The sequence below is a fragment of the Bufo gargarizans genome, chromosome 1 (genome assembly GCF_014858855.1).
Source record: "Bufo gargarizans isolate SCDJY-AF-19 chromosome 1, ASM1485885v1, whole genome shotgun sequence".
In the NCBI taxonomy this organism is placed as follows: domain Eukaryota; kingdom Metazoa; phylum Chordata; class Amphibia; order Anura; family Bufonidae; genus Bufo; species Bufo gargarizans.
In genome coordinates, this window is record NC_058080.1 from 174,251,229 (window position 1) to 174,275,797 (window position 24,569).

The following is a 24,569-nucleotide window of genomic DNA, read 5'->3' on the forward strand; positions in this document are numbered from 1 at the left end:
ATGAACTTGAGTGCTGGCCAATCAGGGGGGGGGGTCGGAGTCAGTGTATGATGTCACAGGTCACATGGGTAGATGTCCATTATGACCTAAAAAGATATTTAAACAGGCAACTGTTAGCCACAGTTGCCTGTGATTAAGATGTTATTCTTATACTCTGGATTGTAATGTAGAATGTTTGTGCATTCTGGTTTCTGATTTGGCTTTGGATTTAATTCTCCTGGTATTGACTTTGGCTTCTATGAGTCTGCTCTTTGGTGTCGGCCTCCAGAGCGGAATGGAGACAGAACGGAAGCAAACTGATGCATTCTGAGCGGATTCCTTTCCATTCAGAATGCATTAGAGCAAAACTGATCCATTTTGGACCGCTTCTGAGAGCCCTGAACAGATCTCACAAACGGAAAGCCAAAACGCGAGTGTGAAAGTAGCCTAAGGCCACATAAAGAGGTCACAATGGTGCAAGGACATCAATCAACCAAGTACGATCAGATATTAAATGAAACACAGCACATACAATATAGAAGACTAAAATTTATTGAGTACAAAACAGTTTCACAGTGTTAATCAGAATGTAAAAATATAACATGCAGCTATTGTAGAAATGACAAGTATTTACCGTAATACCTATAAACAGACTGTGCTAGATTTGAGTACAAAGGCTAAATATTAGCATCATGTAAGAACAGCAATCTTATATCATCCAAATCCACAACAAAGAACTCTTTATTCACTAAGACACAGGTAAACAAATACTTAACACATACTGTATGGACATTTAGGGCTCATTCATATGACCATCCGTGACTGTATTGGGACCGCAAATGGTGGTTCCGGAATATACGGGCACCAGCTGGGTAAATCCCATATTACTGATGCGGACCCATTGACTTGAATGGGTCCGCATTCTGCAAGAAACGGTGCGGTGTACAGAGAGGTATGTATCGGAAGCCCACGGAAGAGCTTCCTTGGCCTTTCTGGTCCGGGTCTCCACAACAATATATGTCCTCTCCTTCACTGTATACTCAAGTCAGTGGGTTCGCGCCGCAATACAAGATTCAGAGGGCTGATGCCCGTGTATTGCGGACCGCAATGTGAATGGGCCCTTATACTGTAGCTGTTAGTATGGGCATTTAACAGACACCAAAATGAATTTTAACATGGGCATGCAAGGAACATAGGGACTCTCCAGGAGTCAAATGGTTGCATCAGCAACTGCACCACCCAGTGTGCAGAAGAATCTTTCAATGCCCAAAGTCAGATCAGGTTGGAGAATGGACAATATGTACCATATTGCTTGTCATGAGACTTTAAGGATAGCTTTGTTGTACAACTGGAAGATGCCACTTACATTGGAAAAATACATTATATGAACCATATGGGGGAGATTTCTCATCCCCCACATTATGGTTTAGGCTTTAAAAATTTACAAAACCTGGGCTTGCCTGAACCTCGTTGTAAATTAAATGCATCCTCTGGCAGTGCAGGGCCCATCAAGACCATTGTAGCACACACTGGCTTTGATAAGTCAGGGCCAATAGGTCCAAGAATATGCTCCATGTAAACAAATGACAAACTCAACATCTTCTATAACTGAAGCTTTCTCATTAGATAAAATGGTAACCGTTGACTGGATAATGCAGTTTAGTTGAATTTTTTCACATACATTGCAACAGATGAAACTCTGCATGAATAAAACTATATATTCTCCAGAAGTTCTTCTAACTCCAACACATCTCTACTAATTAAAACAAACAGGTTACCTTTTGTTGCAGCCTATTGTACAGGGACTGTGGAGGCTGTGAAAACTGTAAGATTTTGTTTTTAATACAAATATGGAAAATTATAAAAAGAAAAACCCTTTTTAAACAATGTTCAGCATAAAAAATTGGGGGATTGTCTCGCCATACATATTCCACAATTTTTAAACCAGCACCTGGATCTGAATACTTTTGTGACTGCATGTAATTCAAATGTAGTATAGCCACTAAGTTATTCGACAAAATATATCTGTACAGCGCCGCCTGCTGTTTGTTCTTTTCCTTATTTCTTTGTCCACCTCATACTTCAACTGCCATCAGCCGTCTCTTCTGTTAAAAGCGGTGACAGTTACAGGGAAAGGTACGGTATACAGGGCTGCTAGCTTGAAATAGATTTAGTAGAGCACTTGGCACAATGAATGGAGAGATCTCTGGATCCATGTTAGGTACAGGGCTGGTTCTAGCTTTGTTAGAAAGATATTGTCATGTGCTATATGGTGTCTGATTTTAATGTTTTACATTTATCATGGGATAACCCATTTAACTGAAATAAAAGGACCCAGCCTTCAGTCACAATTGGGTATATTTCTGACTAGTTAAACTGTAGAGCAGATGGAGATGATCAATATAAGGCTACATTCACACATCAGTATTTTTCTATATCCCGAATTTCGGTCCGTTTTTTGCAGATCCGTTGTTCCTGAAAATGTTTCCGTATGTCATCCGTTTTTTGCGGATCCGCAAAAAACTGAAACATGTATAAATTTCACAAAGCAAATAAAGTTGTTTGGATTTCTTTGAAAAAAAAAAAAAAAAAAAGTGATTTCTGTGGGCAGGATTTAATTTCCAGGAACGGATTCCGCATAAAACGGATGACATACGAATGTCATCCCTTTTTTGCGGAACCATTGACTTTGTATTGTACAAGGATCCGATTTTTGCGGAAAAGAATAAGACAAGTTTTATATTTAGTCGGACATGCGGAACGGAAGAACGGAAACGGACAGCACACATTGTGTTGTCCGATTTTTTTCAGGACCGATTGAAAATGAATGGGTCCAGAACTGGCCCTGATCTGTTCCGCAAAAAACTGAACAGATCAGGAAAGAAACAACGGACGTGTGAATGGACCCTAAAGGTGTATTTGCAATAGCACTATCATTTTCCTTATTCAGGTATTTTCATCAACATTTTCCAATAAAGAGCTAAATCATGGAGCACATATCTACATTTATCTTTTGCAGTCAGTTCATAGATACTCGTGCTTGCCCAGGTTTCCTGCTTCCAATGCCAAAACTTCGAAAACTGACTTCACTTGCTGTCTAAAATTTGCCACCCCTGGACAGATGCCATTATCAAAAGATTATCAATGTTATTCTCTTCACTTTCCAGAGGTTTTAATTTTAAGGCTGATGGTTGTATAAGGCTATGATCACAATGGCACAACGATTTTGAGGGATATATGATGAATATGGGGTATCCTTTTTAATAATGGTGTAACTGGCGTTAATTAATTTTGATAGGTCCGTTTAGGCTTCCACCAGATTTCCATTTTTTAACATGATAATATAGGGCATAGATATTCTGACATGGAAAACTGACAGAATGGAACCACGAAACAAAGTAAACTGAGCCTAAAGGACATTTTTTTTTTTAAGGAATGGTACATAGAAATACATAAAAAGTACAGAAATGTTAACCTAATGTTATATTTACCTAAAATTTTTCATACCATATATTAAGTATAGCAATTCATAAAATCTATTTCACTAGTAATAGACATAATGGCTTTTTGCATGCTAACCAATCGATAGGTTTCTGTATAAATACTTTCTCTTTCTATATTAGAACTCCAGTAAACATTTTGGCACAGGTTTATTATACTATTATCAGCTTAATCAATCAAAGATTTTAAATCGGGGATGTTTTTTATCTCAAGATCAAGTAACATTTGTCCAAATGCTTTTCCCTGAAAAAATAAGAAAAAAATAAATTGGAGTGTGAAGTCAAACATCTAGGAAGTGATACTTTATATACCGATATATAACCTACAAAGTTCAACAGATCCCTTTAAAATAGTTAAGACTAATCACAAATGGTGTTTATCATGCACTATGGCACATTTTTGGCATGCCGCATGCTCCCTAATAAGGCAGTCAACGCTCGCAAGAGCCTGTGTAGTCAACCAGCAGACTGATGTCTACTATAAACCTAGTAGATCACCTACGCCTTAAGGCCACTACTCAAACTTCAGGCTGATTATTGCTAACAATCGCTGGTACGAATGCTCATTAGCATTTATCTGCTTGTTCATTGGGTAATTAGATATTTAATGCAGTCACCTAAATTACTGTCAGCACTCTGGGGGACCTGATGGCAGGGAAGGCAGCCCGATGCCTTCCTTAGGTATCGTGGCTGCCTTCCGTGACAGCCTGTGAGATCCAGCCCCCTGGATCTCACAGGCAGGAAGCTGTAAATGCATTACATTCAGTAATACACTTACAGCCAATGCTTTACAATACAGAAGTATTGTAAAGTGGATCAGACCCCCAAAAGTTGAAGTCCCAGAGTGGGACAAAAAAAAAAGAAGTAAAAGTTTCAAGTAAAGAAAAAAAAAATGCGTCCTTTCCCAAAATTAAGTATTTTATTTATTTTTAAAATAGGGAAAAAAAGAAAAGTAGACATATTATGTATCGCCACATCCGTATCGACCGGCTCTATAAAAATATCACAAGACCTAACCCTTCAGATGAACACCGTCAAAAAAATAAGATAAAAACTGTGCTAAAAAAGCCATTTTTTGTCACCTTACATCACAAAAAGTGTAATACCAAGTGATCAAAAAGTCATATGCAACCTAAAATAGTACCAATCAAACCGTCATCTCATACTGAAAAAAATGAGCCCCTACATAAGACAGTCGCTCAAAAAATTAAAATAAACTATGGCTTTCAGAATATGGAGACACCAAAAAAATCTTTTTTTTTTTTTTCAAAAATGCTTTATTATGTAAAACTGAAACAAAGAACAAAAAACTGTTGTCATATTTGGTATTGTCGCGTCCGTAACAACCTGTTCTATAAAAATAGCCCGTGCCCGTACAGCAGTTTACGAACACATATGGGGTGTTTCTGTAAACTACAGAATCAGGACAATAAATATTGAGTTTTGTTTGGCTGTTAACCCTTGCTTTGTTACTGGAAAAAATTTATTAAAATGGAAAATCTGCCAAAAAAGTGAAATTCTGAAATATCATCTCCATTTTCCATTCATTCTTGTGGAACACCTAAAGGGTTAACAAAGTTTATAAAATCAGTTTTGAATACCTTGAGGGGGTGTAGTTTCTAAAATGGGGTAATTTTTGGGTGGTTTCTATTATGTAAACCTCACAAAGTGACTTAAACTTGTCCTTAAAAAGATTTGCTTCCAAACTTCTAATGTCCCAAAAAAATAAAATGGCATTCACAATATGATCCAAACATGAAGTAGACATATAGGGAATGTAAAGTAATAACTATTTTTATTACTATCTATTATAAAAGTAGAGAAATTGAATTTTTTTTGTAAATTTGGTATTTTTTTTATAAATAAAAATGATTTTTTTTTTACTCAGTTTTACCACTGACATGAAGTACAATATGTGACTCAGAATGGCCTGGATAAGTTAAAGCGTTTTAAAGTTATCACCACATAAAATGACATGTCAGATTTGCAAAAAATGGCCTGGTGCTTAAGGTGAATATGGCAGGTTCCTTAAGGGGTTAAAGTGTAACTGTACTTTCAAACATAGTGACATACCACAGGTTTTAAATGGTAGGGGTCCAAGCACTGGGACCCCTGCAGATTGCTAAAAAAAGGGAGTTAGAAACTGTGTTCTACAGCACTGTCTCTCCTCACTGCTGAAGACGGACTCAGTAAAAAGTCTATAAGGCCTGTCTCCTGTCTGTCATGCTCATATTGTATCTGTCAGCATGATCAACCCTATTAAAACAGGTATAATTTATGGTAGGGCTTACCTAGCTGATGCCTTTCCTCCTCTGATGTGGTAGGGCACTTAGGAGAAATCAGTGTTGAAATGATATACAAATTAGGGCTTAAGTGCCCCGAGGGTGGGTCCTAGCCACTAAGTGTACCTTAGCTCCTCTGCTCTACAAGACAGCTCTTCTTCCACTTGATTGACATGGCCAGGCGTCCATTTTGTCATGCCTTTTGGCCCTGTAATCCTACACCAGCATCGTTCACTTCATCCTTGGCACATGCGCAGTACATCTTATTTTCCTGGCCCTGTCACAAAGAAGATGCTGCATATGTGCCAAGGAGGAACTGAACAGTGCTGGTGCGAGATTACAGAGTCAGGTGAGCTGACAAATTAGATGCCTGGCCCTGTCAATGAAGTAGAGGGGAAGTGTTTTGCAAGGCAACTTAAAGAGGGCCCGTCTCCACTGCTGACATGTATGTTTTAGTAAAAACTTGTATTCCACATGTAATGGCTCTATGTTTTGCCATTGTTCTCTTATTCCTAGTACAAGTTTATGGATAAAGGTACAGATGGGAGCTATTTTGGGGGGTGTCCTTACACAGTCTAGCATTGTCCAATCAGTGCTGCCGGTGGAAGACTATGCAGGGACACCCCCAACTGGTAACACCCATTTGTACCTTTATCCATAAACTTTTAGCAGGATTAAGAGAAGAACGGTAGAACATAGAGTGATAAGAATTGTTATTACATGGGAATGCAAGTAGCTACTGAAACAGGAGAGGTGACATGTCCTCTTTAAGCCCTAATTTGCATATCATTTAAAACACATTTATCTTTAATGTCACAAATCATCAGTGGAGGAAAGGTACAGTATGGTTTTAATCAGCTGGGTCAACCCTACTACACATTATGCCTTTGTTTGTTTGATAGGGATGACAGATGCCCTTTAATAACATTCCTACTGAATACATGTAATATAATGTTAATGCCCTTTAAACTCTGCTGTCCTGATAATATAAAAACTATAAACTCAAGATTTGTATATTTAATGGACAGTATACAAACATTTATCCTGAATCTCAGTTCTCCATCGCACTACTATATTGGAATTAAAGGGGTTGTCCAGGATTAGAAAAACATGTTTTTTTTATTCCAAAAACAGCACCCCCCTGTCCATGGGTTGTGCCTGGTACTGATGCTCAGCTCCACTAAAATGAATGAGGCTTAACTGTAATACCACATACAGTGGTGTAACTAGAACTGACTGGGCCCCACAGTAAATTTTTGAATGGGGCCTCCCCCTCAGTCTGCAGACTTCAGAACGGACCAAAAAATAAATAAATACTCGTCTCACTTCTCCACCTATGGGTGCCTCTGCTGTTCGTGCAGCACCGCGTCTAGGCAGACACTACACTGCGACCTGACTTTGCACAGTTTCAGGTCATAGTGCTCTCTTACATACACTACTTCCAGTCTTGAGGCTGTGTGCTGCCAGGACTTAGTGCAGTGCAGGAACCAGCAGAGGTGTGGCGAGTAATAACAGTGCTAGGACTAGGAGCACTGAAAATAAACCCATTTGCCTTTCTCCTTGGCCCCTCCCTGAGTTCAGGCCCAGTAGCAGCCACTTCCCCTGCTTTCACAGTAGCTAGGCCCATGACCACACACAATCTGTGGAAAGGTGAGCTGTTGTTTTTGGTAGAAAGCCGCCATCCTTTTCTAGTCCGGAACAAACCCTTTAATAAGCACAGCACATACCGTATGTGCTTATTAAATACTATACCTGTGGGTCACTCCTCAATGATGCAATGCCTCCACCGCCTAGTGCATTCTTCAAAACAAAATTTAATCCATATATTCCTGGCAACTCATATCTGCAGAAAAGAAAAAGAAAAAAAACACAGCAAAATGTTAGATGTAAGAAACACACTCACTCCAAAATTTCTACCTATCCTTCTGATAACTCATGTGATCAAATACAATCTGATTCCAGACAAACTATTCAACAGAACCTGTCCTCACAAAATTACCAGTGACCTACTGCTAACAGGACTCCATTACTCCATCTCGACCTATGCTCTGCCCTTGGCAATAATTATCACTCTGCTCCTCCAGATTCTCTCCTCACAAGGCATCAAAGGTCTGGCACTGTCTTGGATCTTCTTGTTTAAGATATTTAGTGCCTCTCAGAATCTGTCCACAACACCCAGTATCCCTCTCCCAACAAGTGTGTTGCCTAGGGGTAACATGATTCAGCCATCATATTTAACCCCTACAGGATCCAGCCTGTTTGGACCTTAAAGGGTTTTCCCAGGATTTGGTCTCCTTTTAATTATGCCCCCTAAGATGTAGTACTTGAAAGGGTTTTTCTCACCAAAAATATTCTACAGTTTTCAAACTAGTACCTGGATTTGAAAACTTTTATATTTCCATGTAATTTAAAATATTGTATAGCTACTGAGTTATTCAATAAAAAGTGTATCTGTATAGAGCCACCTACTGTTTGCTCTTAATTTCTCTGTCCTCACTGAGATGGAAGCAAATGCTCAGTTCCATCCTTCAACTGCCACCAGCTGCAGCAGAAAGGACACACATCCCCAAGAAAGGACATACCCCAAAAAGTTGACAGCTTGAAATAAATCTAGCAGAGCAATTTGAGCAATGAATGGGGAGCTATCTGGGTCCATGTGGGGTACAGAGCTGGTTCTAGCTTTGTTAGGAAGAGATTGTAATCTACTAGATTATGTGGGATTTTCATTTTTTACATTATTCATGGGATAACCCTTTTAATGAAAGTATCATATTCACCTGCTCCCTGGTGCTCTGCCTCCATTTGGAAATCCTCCAGTCCCCGGTTTATTTACTTCCAGCTGCATTACAGGGGGTCACATGCACCGCTGCAGCCAATGACTGGTCTCAGCGATGATGTGTTCCAAAGCAGTACATCACTGCTGGGGCCCTTGAGGACACGTCACTCATTCATGAGGTAAGTCATTGGCTGCAGCAGTACTCATGAGTACCCGGTCCAGAAGTAAAAAAAAAAACGGGGACTGGACTATTGCCAAATGGAGCCATGGCACTGGACCAAAGGGGAGTAGGTGAGTATGATTCAATCATTGGGTACCAAATGCTAGGGAGCTTAATTACAAATGGAACAAATCCTGGAAAATGCTTTTAATTGGTAACTAAACTTTAGTACATCATGCAGGATTTGGTAAGCCCTGTAGCATGTAGTACTTTATGAAAGGCCTATAATAAATTTTTGTAACATACTTTATTTTTTGTATCATTTTATGTACAAAATAGGAACTCAAAGTTCAGGTTGTCTATATTACTTTAGAATCCGTACACCAGTATGCTGCTGACTTGTATGCAGTGTATGGCTGTATGGATTCCACTGTACTGCAGACATAGGGGCTGCAGTGAGCGATGTACTGGCAGAATCAGACAAATGTGCTATGCACAACTTTCAGCAAATTGGAGCAGGCGCTGGCCACAGGCAGGGGCAGCAATGTGCTATGCAGAGCTCCTGCCTTCGCCAGCTCTGCTAAAAGCTCAGCATAGCGCACTGGTGCAGGAGACTCTGTACCTATGTGCTATGCCCTGCTTTAACTGAGCTGGGTGGTCACTGACAAAAGAAGTGATGTCTGCTCCTGCCAGTATATCACTCACTCACCCCCGAGTCTTACTGTGTGGGCAGGAAAAAAAATTATAAAAAAGAAGAAAAAGTCCCAAATCGCTTTCCTACTCCGAGCGATGCTGGTTCCACGTGAAGTGGGTCCCGTTCACACAAAGTCTGTAAATAAATCTGAACCGCGCTGCTTTCACTCAGCAGAAACTGATCCAACCACTTAGAAGTATGTAGAGAGTTTTTTTGACATAGTCAATCACTGGTTCAACAGATGCGGCTTCTACAACCTTGCTCCTATCTCCTGTATTAACCAGAAAAGGATCACAACATAGTAAAGCTCCGCAAACTTTTTTCTTTCACCCAGCACTTTATTGTACTTACAAGAAGTTGTAAAATCACACGGCTGTAGTAATAAAAAGCCAGTTTTCCATCAAGTGCCTGACCCGGTTTCGCCTCAGCTATGTCAGGAGATAGGAGCAAGGTTGTAGAGGCCGCATCTGTTGAACCAGTGATTGACTACGTCAAAAAAGCTCTCTACATACTTCTAAGGCTACTTTCACACCTGCGCTAGGTGCGGATCCGTCTGGTATCTGCACAGACAGATCCGCACCTATAAATGCAAATAATGGTATCCGTTCAGTGCGGATCCGTCTGCATAACAGCTTTTTCAGATCATCGTGAAAACTCAGATCCGACAGTATATTCTAACACAGAGGCGTTCCCATGGTGATAGGGACGCTTCAAGTTAGAATATACTAAGAACTGTGTACATAACTGCCCCCTGCTGCCTGGCAGCACCCGATCTCTTACAGGGGGCTGTGATCCGCCACTATTAACCCCTCAGATGCCGCACCTGGGGGGTTAATAGTGGCGGATCGCAGCGTGGAGACATAGAGGCTGGGTGCCGGGTATGGGATATGTCCGGCAACCTGCGTTTGTATTAAAGGGAACCTGTCATGTGGATATTTGATTATAAGCTAACTAATTATATACAATCATTAACTACTAAAAAGTGCCTTAGATGTATTCACTTACTGGTGTGACAGATGGTTACCTCATAATATACACACAAAGATGCCACATGCCGCATGCTAATGAGCTGATTCGAGTCTGGCGTGATGTCATTGAGTCCAGCGTATATTTAATTCAGAGCTATAGCCACTCCCCTGCCCACCTGCTGCTGATTCATATGGAAACAAACTGTCAGTCAGCAGCAGGTGGGCGGGGAGAGTCAGGAGCTCATGAATATTCATGACTCATCATTATCAGCTGGAGCTTTTCAATACAAGATGTTGGCAGATTGACTGGGTCAATTAAAGAAAGTGAGCCAGCATTTTGCTAAGCGAATCAGTCACTTATTTATGTTGCCCTTAGTTAGGACACCATAAAACTGGTGACAGGTTCCCTTTAAGCATATACGATATTCATTGGTGGTGCAGTGGCCACAGCCCCTCCCCTCCTCCTCCCTGCTATCAGCCCATTGGTGGCAGCAGCACAGGGGGGAGGGACTGCCTCCTTCTCCCCTGTGCTGTTGAGAAGAACATGGCACGCGCTGACAGCAGCGCGCCCCATGTCAGTAATGTGAAAGCGGCAGAGGTCTAGGCGCAAATGGCGACAAGACTACAAAGTCTTGTCGCCATTTAGCAATTCTAGATTGCATTTGCAACCATTTTGGTCGCCATCTGGAGCCCTGCATTGTCTATTATGAGACAACCCCTTTAAAGTGCCACATGCTAGGATAGTTAAATAAAAAGGAAAAGATCCTGGAAAACCTCTTTAAGGGTATAAAAAAGAATGGGTGATGGCCCTCTACTGAGAAGAGGCTCTGAATGCAAATAGGCATAATCACACCCACTCCTAGCTCCTGTCCTGGCCACCTCAATGCTGCACAGCAATGGTGGACATATCCCCTGAATACGGGAAGTGTATGATGTGATGGAAAAATGAATGAAGCCAGCAAAAGAGACAATATGGACAAATACATTAGGAAGTGCCTTGTATTAACTTTCTCTACGTGGTAAATGTCATTTGCTGAAGTGAGAGTACCCCTTTAACATTAAATAAGAAAAATTAGGGCTGAAAATAAGGCAAAATGTTACAAAAGATAAACATTCCTAAAATTCCTAAAATTTAAAAATGCAACATTTCTGAGGCACTGGCTTAAAAGCATATTACTCTTTATAAAAATTATTTTCCAGATTCATTTATCATCACTATTCCGCAACCGATTCTGCACAAAGTCGAATGTGCAATGAATCAATCCACCAGTATCATAGGGTCACAAAGCTCATTCTGAACTTTCCTGCTTGCTTTCAGTGTAATGCAGTTTTGGCCACTTGGAACTGAAGAAGGTCTCCGTTTATTTAGAGATTTTCAGACATAAATGGTGACTTATGAGCTTTATATGATACACCGGGGTTGAGGCCAGTGCAGTGCTTTACACACTTCTGGATAGAGTGAATAATATCACCTCACATAGTATTTGAATATCTTTGAAAAAAACTATATATTTACCTAAATTTCCACTGTGATCTTTATCTGGTACACCTACCAGAGCATATAAATATGACTGAGTACAGCAGGCTGGTTTTCCAGCCTGCATTTGTGGGAGGGGCATAGGGTACTTAACCTTCCCTCGCTGCATCCATCAGACGTCGGCATCGCGTGGTGCGCATCTCGTGTTTCGGTGACGTCATCCGGGTGCGACTTCCGGTTCCGGCCTTCCCTGTGTAGACGAGCAGCGGCGGCGGCGTCTTTCATCTCCGTGGTAAGCGACTCGGGCCCGGTTTCATACTGTCGCCCGTCGGTACGTCCGGCCGGCCGGCCCCAGCCTCATGACCCCCCCCTCGCTCACCAAGCTCCCTCCGCATGGCCATCCTGGCAGCCCCTGCTGATTCCCGCCCGGTCCCTCCCACGTCCGGCACCCTCGTCAGACTCGAGTGCGCCATCCTCGGTTCAAGTGGCCACCGCAGCTGGGCGCCGGGGGGGCCGCGGGCAGCAGCGGGATTTTTTTCGCCGTCCCCGCGGCAGGGCCTGCCCAAGTGATCATAATAAACTTGTATTATATTGCATATTCTCCCATTATGAGCTCGTTATTTCTGCACATGACATAATCTGACCAAGCGGCAGCGTGCTACGGAGACGCGCGCCGGCCACACAAGCTCCTCCTCCTAGCCCAAGGCGGCCTACAGGGGGCGCTGTGCGGTCCAATACTGCACAGGGACTGTGAAAACGTGCATCCATTGCTTCCTCTCTGCACGTTCTTTCAATCCACGTTCACACACCTTTTTGCCAGGAACAACTCTCCTGACGGGCCAGGCAGTCTACGGCAGGGTCAGTGACCACCGGAGCACGCCATCACTCCTCAGAGGAGCAGCCCTCACCCACCCCGGAGGGGCTGCACCCAGACACGCACACGCAGCAGAGTGCCGGGGCCTTCTGCTCGGGGCGGGTCCGCCCCGCTACAGCTCCCCCAGGGTTCGTGCACCCCGGTTTCCGGTGCCGGAGCTGTGGTGGGGGGAACTTGCCCAGGACGGATCAGCAGGGCAAGTCAGGTCCCCTTTCCTGGCACGCTGCACGGCACAGGCGTGTCTTCCACCCTTCACCAGCCCCCCCTCATCCGTCCATTGCTCCTGGCAAAAAAATAAATAAATAAAAATATACCTCTTCGTGTTCTGTCACCCTGTTCCGTTCAGGTTCTCTTCGTGTCCTGTCACCTGATCCGTTCAGGTTCTCTTCGTGTCCTGTCACCTGATCCGTTCAGGTTCTCTTCGTGTCCTGTCACCTGATCCGTTCAGGTTCTCTTCGTGTCCTGTCACCTGATCCATTCAGGTTCTCTTCGTGTCCTGTCACCTGATCCGTTCAGGTTCTCTTCGTGTCCTGTCACCTGATCCGTTCAGGTTCTCTTCGTGTCCTTGTCACCTGATCCGTTCAGGTTCTCTTCGTGTCCTGTCACCTGATCCATTCAGGTTCTCTTCGTGTCCTGTCACCTGATCCGTTCAGGTTCTCTTCGTGTCCCGTCACCTGATCCGTTCAGGTTCTCTTCGTGTCCCGTCACCTGATCCGTTCAGGTTCTCTTCGTGTCCCGTCACCTGCTCCGTTCAGGTTCTCTTCGTGTCCTGTCACCTGACCCGTTCAGGTTCTCTTCGTGTTCTGTCACCCTGATCCGTTCAGGTTCTCTTCGTGTCCTGTCACCCTGATCCGTTCAGGTTCTCTTCATGTCCTGTCACCTGATCCATTCAGGTTCGCCTCGTGTCCTGTCTCCATATCTTCTCAGGTTCTGTTCGGGTCCTGTCACCTGATACGTTCAGGTTCGTTTCATGTCCTGCCACCTGATACGTTCAGGTTCGCTTCATGTCCGGCCACCTGACACGTTCAGGTTCGTTTCATGTCCTGCCGCCTGATACGTTCAGGTTCGTTCGTGCCTTCTCACCTGACACTTTCAGGTTCATTTCGTGTCCTGTCACCTTTTAGGTTCAGGTTTTCTCGTGTCCTGTCACCTGTTTTTTCAGCTTTCTCTTCATGTTCTGTTACCCTTCATGTCCGGGCGCCCGATACGGTCAGGTTTCGTCATGCCCCCTTGCTTGTCAGGCTCAGTTTGTCTCCTTCACGATCCGCACGGATTTTCAGGGCCGGTTGCCTGACTCTCCCACTATCACTCAATGTTTTCCAGTCGTCCTGTCAAGGTCCTTCACCCGTCCTTGTCCACCCATGTCAACTCCCTCCCCACTGTCCTGTCACGCTTTTTTCGGCTTCAACATGCCATCACAGTCAGTTCAGGCTCTTCACCTCTCTCATTCGGGTCCCGTTGGCTCTCCGTCGCCGTCATGCGCGGGTCATGTCGCCTCGCTGGCGGCCACTATGGTAAATTCCACGTTGACACCCAGCTGAGGCCTCGTCACCAGGGGCATCTCAGGCTTTCGGTCTCGTTTACGGGACCCAACCTTTCCAAGTCACCTGTCGAGCAGCTCATGCTCCTTTCATTACCCGACATGCTCAGGCCAACTCGTTTTCCGGCTTCGTGGGGGCCTCTCGGCCATGGTACCATTTTCTTTTTCTCCAGCAACCATTTCCCGGCATACCCCGGGGTCTTCAGTCCGATCTTTCTGCACAATCCATCACTCTCGTTAATTCCTGGCCCGCTCAGGTTGTCATTTTTCTTCCCTCATTCAGGTCTCGTTCTTCCTGATCATCATCTGCGTAAGTTCCGTTTTCAGAAATATTGTTCGGCGTACCTCTTCACGCAGGTACCTGTTAAATTCTGCCTCGCTTACAAATCCCAGGTTGCGGTTGCGAGGTCTCACCCTCTTTGTGAATTTTCCCGGGCTTTCGCTTACTCCCAGGTTCCCCTTTTTTCCACCCCCATTCCTCTTGACTCCAGGTAAGAAAAAAAATATAAAAAATTTTGTGGGGTTATTTGCATGAGTTTTGTCATTTCAATTTAGATCCTCCCAACAGGGTCCAGCTCAAACGAGGGCCATCCTTCCCGATACCATGTCCCACGTGTCTGACATTGAAGACTCAATGTCTATCCCGGAGTCAGCAATCTCCGAGGCAGCCAGCCGTGCTTCATACAGGCACTGGACCATCCCCAGGTTGATCACCGAACTCAAAAAGAAGGGGATCCGTTACTCTGCATCGGCTCGAAAGGCAGAGCTATATCGTCTGCTCTTTCCTGAAACGCCCAGGGCCCCTGAACCACCCAGAGCTTGCGAAGACCTGGTCTCCATGTCGACCATCCAGCTATCATTGACCCAGCTCCACGCAACCATAAACAATCTGGCATCCTCGATTTCGGACATCGACTCACGACTCCAGGTCATCGAGAACAAGGATTCCGCGTCTCCTCCCCCGGCGGAGCCCGAAGCCGTTCCTTCTACTTCCCGGACCAACCCACCAGGTACAAGTCTTGGCACTCCCGACATCGCCCCCGCTTTCTTTGTACCAGAGAACATCAGGCGGGATATCCTAGCAGGAAAGGACATCAACTTGGCCGCTATCCTGATCTCTACCCACGACACAGTCGAAAATCGGACAATTGCCTGCGGTGACGTATCGGTGGTGCTGAGATCTAAAGACGTCCGACTTAACAGAAAACTCCCTATTCCCGAGTTCATGCTGACCTTCAGCCTGTACCGTGACATCGTGTGCTCCGTTCATCCCCACCGCAGGGAAGAACTAGATACCTACCTATACCGGATCACCGAGCTAGGTTACAAGTACGGCGGCTCTGCTTTCTACGAGTATCACCGGTCGTTTTCCGCAAAAGCTGCAGCGGCGTTCCTCCAGTACCAGCATGTCACCAACTTGGCCGTCCTAGATATGGAACTCTTTTGCAGGCATTTTGCCGGCCAGAAAGCCCCGGCTTGTGCCAGCTGCCAGTCTGTCCTCCATGCTTCCGACTGGTGCCCCATATCTCCAATCCAACTTCTGCCAGACCAACGACCAACTCCAGTGTGCCAAGGTCCAACCCCCTTACGGACAAACTCGGGCGACCTATCACCTTTTTAGGGAAGAACCAAGTTTGCAATAATTTTAATCTGGGTTTCTGCAGCTATGACAAGTGTAAAGCCTTACACATCTGCTCCATTTGCTTTAGGGCCCATCCGCAGTCCTCCTATTCCCAGCGCACGGCCAAGCGCTCATGACTAGGCGGGGTCGACATTGACCTATTACTCTCCCTCCTCCAACGGCATCATGATCCCAGTTTCGTCCTTTTCCTCAAGCAGGGTTTCTCCGAAGGCTTCCACACAGGGTTAGTCACCCTCCCACAGGTCACCCATGAATGCCCCAACCTTCTGTCTTCTCTCGCGGACCCCGTGGCAGTGGACGAGTTGTTGGAGGCCGAATTGCAGAAGGGCTTCATAATCGGTCCGTTCGCTCAGTCTCCTTTCCTGGTGTATCGGGTCAGCCCCATAGGTCTGGTCACCAAAAAAACCTCAAATAAAAAGAGATTAATATACGACCTGTCTGCTGCTCATGCATCCAGCACCCCCAGCTTAAATTCCCTGGTCCCTTCAGACAAATTTTCAATGCAATACTCTTCTTTGGACGAGGCCATAGAGCTCATCTTACAGGTCGGGGCAGGAGCCTGGTTGTCAAAGGCTGACATTTCTGATGCCTTTAAGCTGCTGCCAATCCTGCCTCACCTGTGGAGGTTCTATGGCATCAAATGGAGGGCTAAGTATTATTTCGCCACCCGCTTGACGTTCGGGTCAAAGAGCAGCCCCTGGCTCTTTGACCAGTTCGCCCAAGCTCTCCACTGGATCCTGGTGAATCATGTCCACTGTCCGAGGGTGATCCATTACTTGGATGACTTCTTGCTCATCGAGCAGGCGGTGCCCGCCCCGGACAGGCTGGACAGCCTACTCAACCTGTTCAGCCGCCTGAACGTTCCCGTGGCTTCGGCAAAGGTCGAGGGACCGTCCAGGGTGATCACCTTCCTAGGCATCACCCTGGACACCGTCAAGATGGAGGCCAGCCTTCCCCTGGACAAATTAGTCAGACTCAGGGACTCTGTGGCCAGGCTCGTGGGTACCCGCACGGTGTCAAAATTGGAACTCCAATCTTTATTGGGGTCCTTCAATTTTGCCGCCAGGATCATGCCCCAGGGCAGATCCTTCACCTCTGGCCTGCTCAGACTCCTCCCAACAGCCTCGGATCAGCATGCCCTCGTCCACCTCGGACGCGATGCATTGGCAGACCTGGCCATGTGGTCAGTCTTTTTGTCCAGCTGGAATGGCATCTCCCTCTTTGTTCCTCAGTGGAACGATGCCTCCCCCTTGGTGTTCTCTGACGCTGCCGCTTCCCTCGGTTTTGGGGCCATCTGCGGGGACCAATGGTTTGCGGGTCCTTGGCCCACGCAGGTCTCTTCTGACCAGGAGGCTGCCAAGTCCTCCCCCTTACTCGAGGTATACCCCATCGTAGCGGCTGCTCACGTCTGGGGGCAGTCATGGAGGGACAAGCCGGTGTGCTGCATGACAGACAACCAAGCAGTTTTCGACATCCTCGCCAGGGGCAGATCCAGCTCCCCCAAGGTTATGCGTCTAGTTCGCAAGCTCACCTGGCTGTCCTTACAACACAATTTCCGTATCATCTGCAGGCACATCGAAGGCAAGAAAAACACTGCAGCTGATGCCCTGTCCCGCCTAAACTTTAATTTGTTTTTTCAGATCATGCCGGGAGCACGGAGAGTCGGGATCACCCCCCCAGGGTTCGAAGACTTGATAATGGACTAGATAAGTACATCTCCGCAGCCCATGGTCTCATCCGCAAGTCACTCTCAGCCAACACTGCCCGGAACTATTTAACGGGGTGGAACACCTTCAGACGGTTTTCACTTCTTCACCCCAGGGGGGACAGGGACAAAGTCTCCTTCGTCCTGGCCTTCCTGGCTTACTGCCACAAGGAGCTACGACTATCCCACAATACCATCAGACTCTACCTGGCAGGGATCCAGCATCACCACATGGTCAGTCACCCCAGTCACTCCTCCTTTTTTTCCTCTCAGGCGGTCAAGGCGGTCCTGAGGGGCATCCAGAAGCTCTCTCCTCCATCCGCTCCCACCAGGCAACCGGTCACAGGGGACATTTTCCCAAAAATTTCGGCTGCCCTAGATGGTAGTCCCTTTGGCCCTTTCAAAAGCCTGGTCCTCAAAGCTGCCCTCTATCTCATCTTCTACGGGTTCCTCAGGCCTGGGGAGTTCTGCTGCACCTCGGCACGGAACTTAGGGCCAGCAATCGGTCAGCTCCACCGCAGTCTCGACCATTTCATTTTCTTCCTTCCTTCCTCCAAGACCTCCCAAGTCGGTCCGCCAGTGCAGATCGAGTTTTTCAATTCATTCAACCCTTGGTGTCCCGTGACAGTTTTCAACCAGCTGCTCTCCGCTCTACGTGACAGAACTCCCGACAGCCCCTTACTGCCTTTTCCCGTGCTCTCTCTGACTTCTGCGCAGTTCATCAAACACATCCGCTCCTTAGCCTCGGGGCTAGGTTTTCACGCTGCCTCAATATCCGGGCACTCTTTCCGAATCGGAGCCGCATCCGCTGCTTCCAAACACGGCGTGCCCGCTCACGTCATACGGAAGATGGGACGGTGGCAGTCTTCGTGCTTTTCCCGTTACGTCCCCCATCCACGGGCCGAGATCGCCAGGGCCTTCTCCAGTCTGGTTCTGTAAATTCTCAACCAATAAACTGCCTAAATCCATGTTTTGCCCCCTTTTCTGGCTCACCCGCGTTACATGGCTAAAGGCACACCACTAGCCAAGTTAGGTTCCACATCTCCAGTTCTCCACCTTCGGCCAGCGCTCCCCCGGAGCCTTGACCACAAGTACAGCAGGCTGGTTTTCCAGCCTGCATTTGTGGGAGGGGCATAGGGTACTTAACCTTCCCTCGCTGCATCCATCAGACGTCGGCATCGCGTGGTGCCCCACCCTACCCTCCCTCATCTCCAGTCTCGCTCCAAGCTCAGACTCCCTGGGTTAGCCCCCTTTTCTGGCTCACCCGCGTTACATGGCTAAAGGCACACCACTAGCCAAGTTAGGTTCCACATCTCCAGTTCTCCACCTTCGGCCAGCGCTCCCCGGGAGCCTTGACCACAAATAATATATGGCAAACAATATGCAAAAAAAAAAACTGCACAAAAAAAAAATAACCAGGCAGCGGAGCTGCTCTGCTATATTATTTAATCAGGTGAAAGTGGCCATCAGGATCATAGGCCATAACCACCGCTGAGGTGCGGATTTCTTTGTGTTTCTGTCACATTTTCCATTCCATATGTAACTTGCGGATTTTATTGCCAATTCTGATGCGGTTTCACCTTGATCTCACCTTTTGCATTGCAAATCTGCACTAAAAATCCACACAAACAATTGACATGCTGCTGATTTAAAAATCGACACGGCAGGTCAATTTCTTAAAAAATAAATTAAAAAAAAGGAAAGCGTACATGAGATTTGTCAAATCTCATTCACTTTGCTGGTACTGTATCATGCTGCAGTTTTTCCACAAGAAAATCTGCACAGAAAAACTGTGTGTAATCCACAATGTGTGCAGGTAGTCTTAGGGTATGGCCACACGTTCATGTTTCTTAATGCCTCATTCACACGTCAATGTTCGGACAGTGATTTCCATCACTGATTCTGAGCCAAAGGCCGCATGCAACATCCGTGCAGTGGGTCTGACCCATTCAACTTAAATGGGTCCATGGTCTGTCCGCACTGCAAAAAAATATGACGTTGTATTTATTTGCAGTGCGGAGCAACGGAAAGAAACACCACGTAGTGCTTCCTGTGTTCCGTTCCACATCGCCGGAATTGCGGACCCATTCAAGTAAAGGCTGGTGGCCGTGGATTGCCGACCCGCTGTTTGCGGTCCGCAATACGGCCACGGCCGCCCAACGGCCGTGTGCATAAGCCCAAAACCAGGTGCGGCTGTAAACACACAACAGGTGCAGATCTTTCACTTATACCTAATGTCTGTGGAGGCTCCAATCCTGAACAAAACACTGACGTGTGAATGAGGCCTAATACAGTTTTGAGGAAAAAAAGAGAAGTTGTATCTATGCTCCTTTTATGATCCACTCTGGCTTTTGGCTCCCAAAACTGCATCAGGAAACCTGATTGTGTGGCTGTACCCTCAGGTTGCTGCCACACATCGTTTTGGTTGTGGCAAAAAAACATTAAAAACACGTGGTTTTTGCAACAACATAACTGCATTTATGCTGCTTTACTTCCGGCAAAGGAAAAAAAAAAACACACAGAAAATGTGAATTACATTAATTACAAAGTTGAATTGATTAATACAAGCCACTTACTAATGTATTGTTATTATCCATATTGCATCCTATGCTGGCTGAATTTAATTTTCAGTCTTATTATACACTGCTTGTATCCAGGGGTTACAACCACCCTGCAACCCAGCACCGGTGGCTTTGCTTGCACACTTTAGGAATAGGCGCCATCCTCTTTGGTGGCCAGGATTGTGGGAGTGCACATAGGCCGGCACTTCTTCTAGCATGCAAGCACGGCCACCATTGCTGAAAAAGACGGTGGTTGTAAACAAGCAGTGTATTATGCGACTTAAAAATGAATCAAGCCAGCAAAGGAGGCAATATGGACAATCACAATACAATAGAAAGTGTAATAGCATTCTTCTGGTGGCGTTTGGATGCTTGCTTACAGCAAAACCCACCTGAAATGGGCTGAACTGAAAAGTTTGAAATCCATGGGTAAAACCTGCAGTATAAATAAAAGTGAGGCTGATTGAGAACCCACACCACAAGTCATTTTATGCTGCAGATATTATCGGCGGTACATGCATGAAATTTCTAAAACCGCATCCATTTAGCTTGTACTGTAAATGCTGTGGATTTTCTGCACAAAATTCCACTGCTGAGAATCCACCGCGTTTATGCCACATGTGAACCTACCGCTAGAATGAGGCAGAAGGGGAGGAGATTTATAAAAAGCTTCATTATATATATTTATATAGTGAGGAACAGAAGTATTTGAACACCTGAGAAAATCAGTGTTAATATTTGGTACAGACGCCTTTGTTTGCAATTTCAGAGGTCAAACGTTTCCTGTAGTTCTTGACCAGATTTGCACACACTGCAATAGGTATTTTGGCCCACTCCTCCACACAGATCTCCTCTATAACTGTCAGGTTTCGAGGCTGTCGCTGAGCAACACAGAGTTTCAGCTCCCTCCAAAGATGTTCTATTGGATTTAGGTCTGGAGACTGGCTAGGCCACTCCAGAACCTTGATATGCTTCTTACGGAGCCACTCCTTGGTTATTCTGGCTGTGTGCTTCGGGTCGTTGTCATGTTGGAAGATCCAGCCAAGACCCATCTTCAATGCTCTGACTGAGGGAAGGAGGTTGTTGCTCAAAATCTCACAATAAATGGCCTCTCCTTAATACAGTGCAGTCATCCTGTCCCCTTCGCAGAAAAGCACCCACAAAGCATGATGTTACCACCCCCATGCTTCACAGTAGGGATGGTGTTTCTTGGGATGCAACTCATCCTTTTTTTTACTCCAAACACAACGAGTGAAGTTTAGACCAAAAAGTTATATTTTGGTCTCATCTGACCACATGACTTTCTCCCATGCCTCCTCTGGATCATCCAGATGGTCATTGGTAAACTTCAGACGGGCCTAGACATGTGATGACTTGAGCAGGGGAACCTTCCGTGCAATGCATGATTTGAAACCATGACAGCGTAGTGTTCTACTTACAGTGACCTTTGAATCTGTGGTCCCAGCTCTCTTCATGTCATTGGCCAGCTCCTCCCTTGTAGTTCTGGGCTGATTCCACACCTTTCTTATCATCAGTGATACCCCACGAGATAAGATCTTGCATGGAGCCCCCCGTCCAAGTTGAGGAAGACTGGACGGGCCGAAACGCGTCCTGTGTATGGATCAATCTGTGTATGGATCAATAAAGCATTGAAGAAAAAGCGATACGCCTGCTGGGATTTATTCAGATTCTATAGTGGGAGCGATCCCTTCCCGTGCAAGCAAATTTACAAGGTGGTGAGCTGTCTTTCTTCTATATCGAATATCCAATCTAAGGGAGACTGACAGTCATCGTTAGCCTCTTCCAATTTCTAACAATTGCTCCAACAGTTGATCTATTTTCACCAAGCTGCTTGGCAATTGCCCCGTAGTCCTTTCTAGCCTTGTGGAGGTCCACAATTTTGTCTCTGGTGTCTTTTGACAGCTCTTTGGTCTTGCCGATCATAGTAGTTGGCGTCTGACTGACTGTGGGGTGGACAGGGGTCTTTAAAGAGCTCAAACAGGTGCTACTAAGTTAGATTAATGAGTGGAGTAGAGGTGGACTTTTTAAAAGGCACAGTAACAGGTCTTTGAGAGACAGAATTCTTGCTGTTTCTCAGGTGTTCAATACTTATGTTCAGCAGTGCAAGACAAATAAATTCTTTAAAAATCATACAATGTGATTTCCTGATTTTTTTATTATTATTCTGTCTCTGAGTGAGAATGCACCTACAATGTGAATTTCAGACTCCTCCATGATTTCTAATGGTGTTCAAATACTTCTGTTCCTCACTATATATATATATATATATAAATATATATATATATATATATATATATACACACACACACACACATATATATATATTGTAAGAAGGTACAAGGAATCATTGTGGATGATAGTTACATGTTACCAAGGTTTCTGGCCTTCGGTGGAGTAAGAGCCGGTTTTTATGTGTCAGCAGCAGTTGCTGTTTGACACCTTAATACTTAGTATGGCTGTATAGCTGATCCGGGAGGGGCTCTTACTGGGAGTAGTAAAAGTGCTGGGTGGGTGACTACTCCCCAAGTTCCAGCCCGGGTTTTGCCAGGCCTAAAAACCAGCCAGCACTGCCAGGTGAGGAGGATTACCTCAGTCTGACAGTGGAGCTCAGGAGGCGTGTGTGCTGGGAACTGAGGCTTGTGCCGTGCTGGAGGGCTAAGAGCCCTGTGTAAGGGAAATGGTCCCCCTAAAAGCCTGCTATGGACTGCTGGAGGCAGAACTGCCAACAAGGTGATTTTTCCTATGTGGACATTCCATTGTGTGTGAAGACGTTTTGTTTTTGCTTTATGTGTGAATAAACATGGAAGTTTGATTTAAGAACTGGTAATTTGCCTCTGTACTGCGTCGCACACCCTGTCTACCAGAGCGAATCCCCACAATATATGTACATATATATATATATATATATATATATATACACACATACACACATACATACATACACACAATAATTATATAAATAAATCAATGCCAAAATATGCTACTCAGCATGGGTACGTACCTGGCCACTAGTTGCTCATCAGGATGATCTCTCTGCAGTAAGTGCTGGAAGTACTCTTCTACAACTTGCGAGGTAAGTGCTCTTTTCAGGTATGGGTAATACAAGGGATGACGAGCCACAACACCTACAGTACAGAAAAACAGCACTCTACAAATAAACTGCAGGACAGCTATTTTTTGTTTGGTGAGGCTGGAGATAAATTAGAGATGAACTAGAAAGCTTTAGTAAATTAACATCCAATAAAATCTCAAGAATTAGACTATAGTCTGCATGGTCAGAAATGTGCCAGATTATTTTAGTTTTGTAGTAAAAATATAATTACCTATGTTGGCAATGTTTCCTTTGTCGCCACTTCTAGTGTAAGCCAGGTCCTCTAAACGATATGTATAAGGGCCACTTGGTAAGTCTGCAGGAATATAAGAGGGCATATAGTATTACTGGTATTCAGTGATGTCTGATAAATGAGTTGTCCCATTACAAGAACATATCCCCTATCCACAGCACAGGGGATGAGTGTCTGATTAGCAGGGGACCCCGACGATCATGAGAACAGGGGCCTGTTACTCTATCTAAAGGATTAACTTACAATAAATGGATTGTACAACCCCCAGTCTAAAATCAGTTAAAGGCGTTATCCAGGAAAAGATATTTATAACTTATCCTCAAGATAGGTTATCAGTATCAGATCTGTGGGGGTGTGACACAGCTGATCAGCTGTTAGAAGAGGTCTTAAGCTCCGCCGCCTTTTCCTAGGCCAGTGACATCACTGTACATCGGTCACATAGTCAAGTTGCAGCTCTGCCTCATTCAAGTCAAGAGGCTGAGCTACAATACCAAGCAGTGCCACTATACGATGTACGGCATTGTCTTTGGAAAGCTGTGGGAAGCCTGCATCGCTCACCATAGCGCCGGTGAGCGCAGCGGCTCCCTGAAACAATTGATCATCGGGGATACCGGGACTTAGCCCCCCATTGATGTGATAGTGATGACCTATCCTGAGGATAAGTCATCATTATCTTTTCCAGGATAACCCCTTTAAGACCTGTAATGCATTTCTCACCTGTTCCTCTGCCCCCTGTAGACCAAAAGTATGACATCCAGTCCATTCACTGGCCTCAGCGGTGACATGTTCCTGAGTGACATGTAATCTGTTTTGGAATCTGAATGCACGGGTTGTTTTACATAATCAGCAATTCATATGAACAGCCGTCATGTAATACATTTTTCTTTAGCAGCGGTCCTTGCAGGAGAATTGCCTGAGTGGCCCCAGCAAAAACGTTTTTTTCCAGCAACAAGTCCCAGTTGATCAACCTGGGGCCCACATTCTAAAAGGGATTTTCTATGATGAGACAACTCCTTTAACTTATACTTAATGGGGTTTTCCACTTC

The 24,569-nt window shown here is 45.3% G+C and overlaps 1 protein-coding gene across 1 annotated transcript in view; it reads right to left on the reverse strand.

Moving 5' to 3' along the window:
* Positions 1–3,558: 3,558 nt before the first annotated feature.
* LOC122942539 overlaps positions 3,559–24,569 on the reverse strand; it is a 110,809-nt gene continuing 89,798 nt past the window's right edge. The window contains exons 18-21 of the mRNA XM_044300193.1: positions 23,503–23,586; positions 23,181–23,304; positions 7,514–7,604; positions 3,559–3,723 (exon numbers count right to left, since the gene is read on the reverse strand). Coding sequence (XP_044156128.1) covers positions 3,649–3,723; positions 7,514–7,604; positions 23,181–23,304; positions 23,503–23,586 — 374 coding nt within the window. The 3' untranslated portion in view covers positions 3,559–3,648. The remainder of the gene's footprint in view (positions 3,724–7,513; positions 7,605–23,180; positions 23,305–23,502; positions 23,587–24,569) is intronic.